Below are 11153 nucleotides of genomic sequence, written 5' to 3'. Positions count from 1 at the left end.
ACACACATGTGCCTTCCCCCTGGTCTGACTCACTGACTGGCTCCCTGTCCCCTGGTCCAGATTGGGGGTCTGTGGGGCTGCTGGGTCCAGTTCTCCATGTTTGACATACAGACATCTGTCATCAGTGGAGGTTGGGAAGGAAAGGGACGGAAGCAAAGCCCCACCCCACTCTGCCTCAAAGGGCTGGGTCAAGCCAGGCCAGGGTGTTCCTCTACTCCGGGCTAGCTGGGTCAACTTGGCCCAAACCTGGACCAAGGGTGGCCCCTGGTGGCCATGTGTGGTCTCTGCACCCATCACGTGGGGAGACGGTGGGCGGCCCGATGGCCCAGGCTGAATAGAAGGGCAGAGAGGACAGGCCCAGGCTCAGCCCAGAGCCTGGAGAACACATCAGGGTCCAGAAGCGGGAACCCAGACCGAGAATTCAGAGCTTGAAATCCAGATCACGGTTTTCAGAACCCGATCTCAGAATCCAAAATCCAAAGCTGGATTCCCAGCTACCAGATCCAAGAACTCAGTTCCCAGAATTTAAAATCCAGGTCCGAATGCCCAGAATCTAGAATCCAAAAATCCTATCTTCCAGAATCTAAAGCCAAGGACCCGGAATCCAGATCCAAGAACCCAGAGCCCAGAATCCTCCTGAGAGCCGACTCCTGCCTTCCCCAAGCCCCCCACACTAGACCCTGGGCCACAGAGGTTGTCGAGGGCAAGGACGCTCTGAAGGCACAGGAGACGGGCCCTGCGGTGACCCCACAGAGCCCCTCCCAGCTGCTGTCCCCGTGTGTTGACACACACACACTTCAACAGGATCTTACAGACCCCGCGCCCCAAAACACACAGCCCGTGACCATCACAGGCACAACACCACACACAGCGTGACACAACCTAAAGAAAAGAACCGCCATACGCTCCTCTCCCCAGCGCGTGGACGCATGGGGGCCCTCGCACCCATACAGCCTCAGCGCCACCCCCAGCCCCCACCCATCCCACCGGGCTCAGGCACACAGCCACCATACCCAGAGATCCACAAAAACCCAGGACCCCCAGGGTGTTGTGCTCCGCGTCCAGACACGCTCACAGAATTGTGGAGGCTGTCCACACACGCGCACACACACACACACGCGCTCCCCCAAGCATGGAGAAGCCCCGTGCCTTGGCAGCCATGCAGCCCCTGGGAACGGGACCCCCGGGACAGGGCTTGTCGTGCACCCCCGTGCCCACCCCAGCCCTCCCCTGCCCGGCCGGCTGGCGGGCTTTAATACAGATGCCAAACTCATAATTGTAACTGAGGGTGACAGGGTCACCTTGAGCCCCAGATGCTCGCGCGGTGACAGATGGCGCTGGCAAACCTGATTAGCGGCCCCCGTGCCAGCGCCTGTGGCACCTGCATCCCTCGCCCCTCCCCCGCTCCCCCAGCACTCATTACCCACCCATTACTGGGCCTGGGGGGGCGGGGGCCGGCTGGCACTGCCCAGGAGGGGGCAGGGACTCCGGGGGCCCCCTGGCACCAAGGCTCCCAGCTGGCTCCCCGGCTGGCAGGAGGTGGGCACAGCTGAAGGGGGGGAATCAGGCGCCTCGTGCCTGCCAGAGCGAGGGGTGCCCGCGGTGCCAGGGCTGAGCTGCCCGCTCGGACTCTGCCTGGGGTTTGGCACAGAAGCCTGGAGGGAGGGGGGGAGCGTGCGCCCCCTGTGGGCCCCTGGTGACCCTGCCCCCCACCCGGGGCCCTTGAAGCAGGGCCTTGGGAGCTGGCCGCCTGGCCCGTTCCCACCCCTCTGTGCAGGCCTGTAGGGTCAGAGGTCGCAGGCTCCCACGCCCTGCTGGCCCATCTGTTTCCTCGGGTCCCCTCCTTCTGCTCCCCTCACCTGGGGCCTTCCTTCCTGAGGCAGGAAGAGGGCTGAGAGGGGCCTGGCCGCCCCCCCCCACCCCGCCCCACGCTCCGGGGGGCATTTGGAGTCAGCCCTGACAGCGCCACATGTCCCCACGTCTGTGCCAGACGAGCCCATCTGCCAGGGCCCCGGTTCCAGCCGCCCGAGCCAGGCTGCCCTCATGCGCTGCAGACCCTGTGCCCAGCTAAGGAGGGAGCACCCCTGACGCCCACACCCCAACACAGGGCCACCCGTTCCCAGGGAGCCCCAGTTGGAGGAACACACACACACACACACACACATGCACACATGCACACACGCACAACTGGGTTTGGCCAACCTTTATGGTTCCTGTTCAATACCACACTGTGCGTGGGGCTGTGTGGAAACTTAAGGGAGCGGGGCAGGAGGGGCGCTGGGATCACACGGGTCCTGCCTCTGACTTGGGGGGGGCCCAAGTCTCCCCCAGCAGCTATGTCTGCCTCCCTGTCTTGGTTTCTTGGGGGGGGGTCCCTAGGACGGGGTCATCCCTGTGTCTCCTGGTCCGTGTGGGACCATCTGTCCTCCCTGTAGCTGGGAGCGTGTCTTTCATTCTAGGAGAGGAGGTCCAGCCTAGGGGTCAACGTTGGGTGCCACACTGTCCAGGATTCGAATGCCAGACCTGCCACTTACTGCTGTGGGACGTGAGCGAGTGGCTTTGCCTCTTAGAACCTCAGTTTCCTTCTCTGTAAAATAGGGTGATACTAACCCCCATCTCATTGGGCTGCTCCGGGGATGACGTAAGTCAGTGTGTGTCAAACGCTTAGCGCAGGGCCTGGTAAACTGAGTGCTATGATTATGAGTGGCCCAGCCCCACAGCTGGGGACGTGCCTGGTGTCCCTGGGAGCAGGGCAGGGATGTTGGAGACCTGTCAGGCTGTCCCTGTGTCCCTAGTCTCTTGACCCAGCGTACATGATCCAGGTTGGCATCTTTCTGGGCGCGTCTGCCCCCATCTCCCCAAGATGTGCACATTTGCGTGTCCCTCCGTCATGCTCAGATCACGCCTTCGGGCTGCACTGACACCCTTCAACCAGCACAGTAGACGTCTTCATCCGTCGACGGGAGCCGGGGCCGCTCGCCCGACACCACAGGACCACGGGTGTCCAGCGTTTTCGAGTGGGCACACAGCCGTTGCAAAGGACGAGTGGGGTGGGGTCCAAGCCGGGGACGTAGAGGGACGAGCAGTGGCCAAAGCAGAGGTGGTTTCGGAGGTGAACTGCCGTGCAGCCGGGCTGGGAGATCACCTGGGACAGGGAGATCAGTGGAGTGTGGGGCCAGAATGGTGAGAATAATCTCCCATCCACTCCCACCCCACCTCGAGAGGCCAGGTTCAAATCCTGACTGCCATCGGCTGGCTGTGTGACTTGGGGCAAGCTACCCAGCCTCTCTGGTCCTGTTTCTTTACCTGTGAAATTATGGAAGTTCAACCAGGAAAAAGAGAAATCAACCTACCCTTTTTGTTGTTGTTGTTGTTAATGTTTGTTTATTTTTGAGAGACAGAGCGTGAGCGGGGGAGAGGCAGAAAGAGAGGGGAGACACAGAATCCGAAGCAGGCTCCGGGCTCTGAGCTGTCAGCACAGGAGCCGGATGTGGGGCTCGAACCCTCGAGCCTCGTTTGGTGCCCCAATCTACCCTTTCAACAGAAAGGATTAATACAGGGAAGGGCCGCTCCTCCTGAGCAGGAGATGATGATGAAGGAGGCACCTCTCGGGATAAGGGATTGCAGAAAGGGCTAGCATTACAGGAACCTGGTGGGGATTAGACAGAAAGCCCTAGCCTCTTGCCTAGCACACAGTAAGCGTTCAGTAAAAGTCCCCCCCTATGGGGGCCCCTGGGTGGCTCAGTCAGTTAAGCATCTGCCTTCAGCTCAGGTCATGATCTCGAGGTTTGTGAGTTCGAGTCCCGCGTCGGGTGAGCTCGAGCCCTGGTTCAGGTGAGCCCCGCTTCTCTCTCTCCCACTCTCTCTCTCTCTGCCCCTCGCTCACTTGCACTCTTTCTCTCTCTCAAAAAAAAAAATTCCTCCTCTGGTCCCCTCCAAGTAAGTGGCTCTATCAACTCGCCCCAACTTCTCTGCTTAAACCCTGTGTTCCTGCCGCCCTGCGAGCCCCGTCCTCCTCAGTCATCCTGCCCCAGCCACCCCGGCCTCTTCCCTGTTCCGACACAGCACCATGCCCACCTCTGGTCCACTGGTCCATTGCCCTTGCTGTGCCCTCCACCTGAGTTCATCCCAACGCATCTTTTCTCAGAGGCGTCCCCAAGGGAAATGTCACCCCCCTGGTGATCTTTTTCCTGGGGCTTGTAGTAATTTATAGTCGTGTCTCTTCTTTTAATGTTCCTCTCCTAGAATACAAGCTGCCTGGGGACGGGGACTTTCTCTCCCTTGTTTATGGCTGTAACCCCAGCAGGTGCATCATAGCAAAAGCTAACACTTACTGACTGAACACTAACACCATGCCGGGACCCATGCTACTCACCTTAGGTGAACTCTCTCCTCCCACAATGCTACAAGCTGGGGCCATTATTGTCCTCATTTACTGATGAGGGAACCCGAGGCTCAGAGTAGTCCCTCACCTAAGTCCACACAGCTGCCAAAGGGGCTGCTGGCCCTGAGAACACCTCTGTGCCACCCCGGGGCAGTTGCCGCTCTGGGAGAGGGTTCACAGCTGGATCCCAGGCCAGGGGTCCCCTCTGCTGGGCACAGCGTGCGTGGCTGTGCGGGGAAACTGGGGCACAATTCAGGGCAAGGTAACTGGCCCCAGGCCATGCAATCGCCACCGTATCACCTTCGGCGAAAGTTTGCCGAATGAATAATGAGCCAAGGGGGCTTGGGAACTGACACCCTGCGGGGCATCGTTCCAAACACCTTGCGTGCATTCACATCTGTCATTAAGTCTGTTTTGCCAAGATAGGAAACGAGGCTCAGAGAAGGGAAGCCACTTCCCCTGGGTCACACAGAAGTCATCAGTTAACTTGAAGCCAGGTACACGGAGCACCAAAGCCCGGGTTATAAACACATGGCGTGAATTCCCACAGCTCTTAAAGAGCACTGACTGAATGCCCATAACCATATCTGTCTCGTTCTGATGCCCAATAGCCCTTAGGAGGCAGGCACTATTATTCATTTAATCACTCATTCATTCAACAAACACTGAGTGCCCACCGCGTGCCTGGCTCTGTTCACAGGCCTGGCGATGGGGATACAGAAGTGAACAAGGCATAATAATAATTCGTGCTCTGCTGGAGAAGACATCCTAGTGAGGGAGACATGATAAATGCAACCACAAAATCAGTTTTACATGTTAGGCGATGAGGTGTACTACAGTGAGAAATAAAGCAGGAAAGAAGGAACAGGTGAAAGGTGTTGCATCTTTGAATTGTGTCTGAGAAAAAACCTGAAGGAGGGAAGAGAAGGAGCCACAGAATATCTGGGGGTGGGGGAGTGGAATGGCAGAGGCAAAGGGAGCAGCCAGTGCAAAGGCCCTGAGGTAGATGTAGCATTGGTGTGTCCGGAGAAAAGCAAGGTGGCTGGTGTGGCAGGAGTGAAGTAGGTGAGGAGAAGAGCAGGAGGAGGCGAGGTCGGGGAGGTGACAGGGCCTTGTGGGCCCCGGGAGGGACATGGCTTTGCTCTGACTGGAGTGGGAGCCGTGGAGGGCTCTGAGTGGAAGAAGGAGGAAATCTGACTCAGGTATTCACAGGTGCCCTCTGGCCACCAAATGGAAAAATAGGCCTGGGGGAGAAGGCAGCCATAGAAGGGCGGGAGACCAGGATGGAAGTAACTGCATGGTTGGGTAGGAAAGGCTTAGGCCTCATCTTCTAAGGGAGGAAACAGGATAAGAGATGTTTAGGTGGAGGGTGCGAGGCCGGACCCAGATCTGTGCAGGACCACAGTCTGTGCTCTCCGCCAGTGCTGAAGCTCGGCCCTCCTCTCCCCCTGCCACCCTCACCTGGGTGAACGGCACAGCCTTGCACCTCTCCCGGGTCACTTCGTGCGGGTCCAGGGGCAGAGACATGGTGGGGGCCGCTTCCTGCCCCTGCTGCAGACTACCTCTCCCCAGCCGGCCAGTTTTCTGCAGGCCCAAGAAGGCCTTCCAGCTGCTGAGGGCAGAGGATTGTACCTGGGAGGCTGGGACCCCTCGGCCCAGAGCCCGGGTCTCGTTGGTGGCAGCCCAGAGCCGAGATGGGGGCCCCTGGGGTCCGGGCCTCCCAAAGCCTGTGGGCAAGTGGGCCCCACTGAGCAGGCTCAGGAGAGCAATCAGCTGGCGGAGGAACATCTGTCCGTCTGTCAATCTGGGACTGGGCTCAGGGTCCTGGGCAGCCGACCCTGCTGTCTGGTGGGTGGAACCGAGGCCCTTCGGACCTGCTTTAAATGGCTTTCCCCCAACCTCTGCAAACCCACAGTGGGGAGGAAAATAAACTGAGGCCTGCTGGGTTCCCACCCCTCCCCCCACCAGCCTGGCAGGCGGGGGGGGGGGGGGGGGGGGGGGAGGGGCTGGGTCTGTGGGTGTGTGGGCCGTGGGGACTGGGAAAGGCAAGTCTGGAAACAGGGACTCAGGGGCACGATGCCTGGAGGCTCTGAGGGGGCTCCTTTCTAGGTCTGGGGCACATCCATCCCTCCGTTTAGCAAAATCAGACAATTCCAGCCAGGCCTCTCGGGTTTCAGCCTGAGCATTGCAACTTTTTTTTTTTTTTTTAATTTTTTTAAATGTTTTTATTTGTTTTTGAGAGAGAGAGAGAGAGACAGAGACAGAGACAGAGCATGGGTGCGGTAGGGGCAGAGAGAGAGAGAGACACACGCACGCAGAATCCGGAGCAGGCTCCAGGCTCCGAGCTGCCAGAACAGAGCCCGACGCGGGGCTCAGACTCGTGAACCGTTGAGATCATGACCTGAACCCAAGTCAGACGCTTCACGGACTGAGCCACCCAGGCGCCCCAGCATTGCAACTTTCTGGCTGTGCAACCTCTGTGAAGTCCCTTCACCCCTCTGGGGGCTCAGCGTCCTCTTTGGTTCCGAGGATGAATATAATATGTTATTAACTCTCCCTACCTGGTGGGGCTATTCTGAGGACTCAAAGGAGATAATTTCCACAAGCAGCTTACAATAGAGGCTGATACACAGTAGAACCATGAGTAAACTATGATTAACTTCATTATAGCTGTTTTTCCTTTAGCACCTATTAGAGGCCAGGCGTGATTCCCAGCCCTGGGGACTCGGGTTGGGGGGGGGGGGCAAGACAGAAATGGGTTCTCGCTGTGGATGTGACACTGCAGTGCAGAAAACAGGCAGTACAAGATACGATGATGTCAGGGTCTGAAGTGTTAGGTTATTTAAATAGCATGTGCCTTACAGGAGTCAGGGCGGGGACTTCTGCCCCCCAGGGTGGTCAGAGAAGGCCTCCCCGAGGAGGTGACATTTTTGCAGAGCCCCGAGGTGGTGCTGGAGGCGATGGGAACAGCCCGGTGGGGGGTGGAGGCTGGAGGGCTGGAAGCACATGAAGAGGGTGGGAGCCGTGTCCCAGGCTTTGGAGCCCCGGGGACGCCTGGGTGGGGGGCCGGGCCGGGCCCTGGCACCCCCGTAGCCCCCATTTCGCACCCAGGCGAGGAGCTGCCGGCGCAGGGGCCGTGAGAAGCCGCACGGCCGGTCCTTCCCGCGCCCCGCGGGGCTGCGAAGTGCGATGGGGCGCGCTCGCCCTCTGGCGGCGGCTCTCGGGACTGCGCGGCAGCCGCGCCCAGGGCATCTGCCTCCTGGACGCCCCACCTGGAAGGTGCGAGGGTGCTTCCCCCACACCCCGCTGCATCCGAGCTCCTGGGCGTCCCCCAGCCCGCCCCCTCGAAGTCCTCTAGACCCAGCTGATGCCCAGTGCTAACGCCCCAAACTTTGGAGCACCGTTGACCTCCTCGCTTTCTCTGACTGCACCCGCCTCCCCCCATCTGCTATGACGGCAAATCCCGTCTGCTCCAGAATCTACCTACGATCCGTCCACTTCTCACTCCTCTCTTCGCCCCCCGCCCAGACACGGCCCCTGTTATTTCCCCGCTTGAACCAGTACGGCCCCTCCACCCTGGGTTGGTGCTCGAGCTCCCAGCACCTCTCCGCAAAGTCTGTTCCCCCCACAGCAGCCAGGAGGCGCCGGTGAGCACTTGGGTCCGGGCACTTCTCTTTGCTCAGAACCTTCCAGGGCTCGCACCTCGCTCGGGTGACAGCCAAAGTCCTCACTGCAGCCCACAGGTGTCGCCCGTCTGCTCCTGTCACCACCACCCCTTCCTCCTCTTTCCCACCCTCTCCCCCTTTCTCACTCCCTCCAGCCCCTCCAACTGCCCCCGCCCCGGCCTCCTTCGCTCTTCTCCAGACTCACCAGGCATAATCCCATAATACTACACAGTGGTACAGGGCTAAGGAACCTCTTTTTTTTTTTACACGGAAGGATATCCAAGAAAATTAAGTTTACAGGTTTTTTTAAATGTTTATTGATTTTGAGAGACAGCGTGCAGAAGCTGGAGAGGTGCAGAGAGAGACACAGAGAATCCCAAGCAGGCTCCCCACTGTCAGCACGGAGCCCCACACAGGGCTCAAACTCAGGAACTGTGAGATCACGACCTGAGCCGAAATCATGAGTGGGTTGCTTAATGGAGTGAACCACCCAGGCGCCCCCAAGAAAATTGAATTTAAAGAAATATTCGGATGTCTATTACATGCTGACCTTTTGGAGGAGCAGAGTAAAAATTTACAAGCTGGGGGTGGGGGTGGCTTAGTTGGCTAAGCGACAAACTCTGGATTTCAGCTCAGGTCATGATCTCATGGTTGGTGAGATCAAGTTCTGCCTGGAGCTCTGTGCTGACAGCACAGAGCCTGCTTGGGCTTCTGTCTCTCTCTCTCTCTACCCCGCTCATGCACTCACACACTCTCTCAAAATAAATAAATGAACTTAAAAAAAATTTTTTTTTAAAGAATTTACAAGCTATGGTTTACTTGTACTTGCATTAAAATTTTTTTTAATGCATGTTAATTTTTGAAAGATCATGAGAAGGGCAGAGAGAAGGAGGTATAGAATCAGAAGCAGGCTCCAGGCTCTGAGTTGGCAGCACAGAGCCCAAAACAGGGATCGAACCCACCAACTGGGAGATCATGACCTGAGCTGAGGTCCCTGCCTAACTGATTGAGCCACCCAGGTGCCCCTGCTTGTATTTGCATTTAGAGTTTACTTGTATTTCCATGTTGAAAAGAGCAGCAAGGTTTTCCTTTTAGGGAGGCGTTTCACTTCAGAGTTTAAAAACCCTTTTAAGCATACAAAACCGAAACATAAGAAAAGAAAAAAGCACAAATGAAAGCAATCTATATACCATTGTCCTGCCCTTTGCTTTTTAGGTGAACTATTTCAGGCATTCAAATAAGTATAGGTAAAAAAAAAATATGACACCCCTAAAACATTTTTAAAAAATTAAAAAAGGGGAAAAAAAGGGTGCCTGGGTGGCTCAGTCAGTTAAGCGTCCTACTCTTAATTTCAGCTCAGGTCATGGTCTCATGGTTCATGGGCTCAAGCCCCACATTGGGCTCTGTGCTGACAATGCAGAGCCTGCTTAGGATTCTCTCCCTCTCTCTCTCTCTCTCTCTCTCTCTGCCTCTCTGCCCCCCACATCATGCACACTCACCTGCTCTCTCGCTCTCTCTCTCTCAAATGAACTTAAAATTTTTTTTAATGTTTATTTATTTTTGAGAGACACAAAGCATGAGCAGGGGACGGGCAGAGAGAGAGAGAGAGAGAGAATCTGAAGCAGGTTCCAGGCTCTGAGCTGCCAACACAGAGCCCGACATAGGACTCGAACTCACAGGCTGTGAGATCATGACCTGAGCCGAAGTCAGATGCTCAACCGACTGAGCCACCCAGGGGCCTTAATGACCTCATTTTAATTACTTTCTTAGAGATCTGACTTCTAAATATGGTCACATTCTGAGGTACTGGCAGGTGGCACTTTGACATGTGAATCTCGGGGGGACATGACTCAGTCCAACAAGGACTGATACATGTTACAATATGGATGTGCCTCAAAAACCTGCAAATGACACAAATTGTCACAAACGGCTCCATTTATATGAAATGTCCAGAACTAGGCAAATCCAGAGAGACAGAAGGGAGTTTACTGGTTGCCAGGAACTGATGGGAGGGGGGACTGGGGAGTGACTGTTCATGGGTATGGAGTTTCCTTCTGGGGCGATGGGAATGCTCTAGAACTAGATAGTGGTACTGGTTGCTCGATATTGTGAATGTACTAAATGCCACTGGATTGTTCACTGCACATGATTGATTGTATGCTGTGTACATTTTAATTTAAATGTAAATTAAAATTTCAACTTAAGACCTGCCCTCAGGGGGCGCCTGGGTGGCTCAGTCGGTTGAGCCTTCGACTTCGGCTCAGGGCACGATCACGTGGTTCGTGCGTTCGAGCCCCGCCTCGGGCTCCGTGCTGACAGCTCAGAGCCTGGAGTGTGTTTCGGATCCTGTGTCTGTCTGTCTCTGTCTCTCAAAAATAAGTAAAGCTTAAATTTTTTTTTTTAATTTAAGACCTACCCGCAGAAGCCTTACCCCTTCTTTCCCCCTTGCTCCTTCCCGCCCATCCCACCCTCCCTCCGGCCTGTGCCATCTGGCCGCTGCTGTGTGCAAAGCCCTGGCCAGCAGTGGGGGTGGGGAAGCTAGTTTGTCGTCAAAGTGCCTGCTCTTAACTTCTAAGCTGATGTTTCCCAGAGTGGATCCGAAACCTCCTGACCTGGTAGGAAACTGCTGTTCAGAAATCCTGCACCATTGTGGGGACTTCCTTCCTCTTTCACCATTGTAGTTATTTGTGCGTCTCACCCACAAGACTGTGAGCTTGTCTTTGACTTTGAGGTCAAAGACCAGTTATACTTCATTACCTGTCTCTTCAAAGGTTCAGGAAGTAGAGAAGGTGACCACTGAGTTAAACCTGCACGACAAGAAAGAGCCCACCATATAAAGATCTTGGGAGACAGTTCTAGGCATAGAAACAACAGAGGTGATGCAAAGGCCCTGAGGCCAGTGCGGGTCTGGGACCACGTGGCCCCTCCTGCCACCTAATGGGTCTTTCTGCTTCTCCATGTTGCTCCACTCAATGTCTTTTCTTCTCAGCAGCCAGAGGAGAACTATAAATCATATCCATCTCTTCTCTGCTCAAAGACTCCCCATGGCTCCCCATTGCCCTTGGAATAAACCACATTCCTCACCATGGCCTATAATGCCCGCA

At 56.2% G+C, this 11153-nt stretch overlaps 1 protein-coding gene across 1 annotated transcript; it reads right to left on the bottom strand.

Annotated features, from left to right (window-relative positions):
• Nucleotides 1-2899: 2899 nt before the first annotated feature.
• DAND5 (DAN domain BMP antagonist family member 5) lies at nt 2900-6172 on the bottom strand. The gene is made up of 2 exons (XM_007098157.1): nt 5846-6172; nt 2900-3145 (listed from the first exon to the last, which is right to left on the bottom strand). Exons 1-2 carry the CDS (start codon nt 6170-6172, stop codon nt 2900-2902), a joined length of 573 nt encoding a protein of 190 aa, XP_007098219.1.
• Nucleotides 6173-11153: the final 4981 nt, after the last annotated feature.

Source organism: Panthera tigris, chromosome A2, assembly GCF_018350195.1.
Source record: "Panthera tigris isolate Pti1 chromosome A2, P.tigris_Pti1_mat1.1, whole genome shotgun sequence".
Taxonomy (NCBI): domain Eukaryota; kingdom Metazoa; phylum Chordata; class Mammalia; order Carnivora; family Felidae; genus Panthera; species Panthera tigris.
This window is presented reverse-complemented; position numbering and strand designations above follow the sequence as displayed.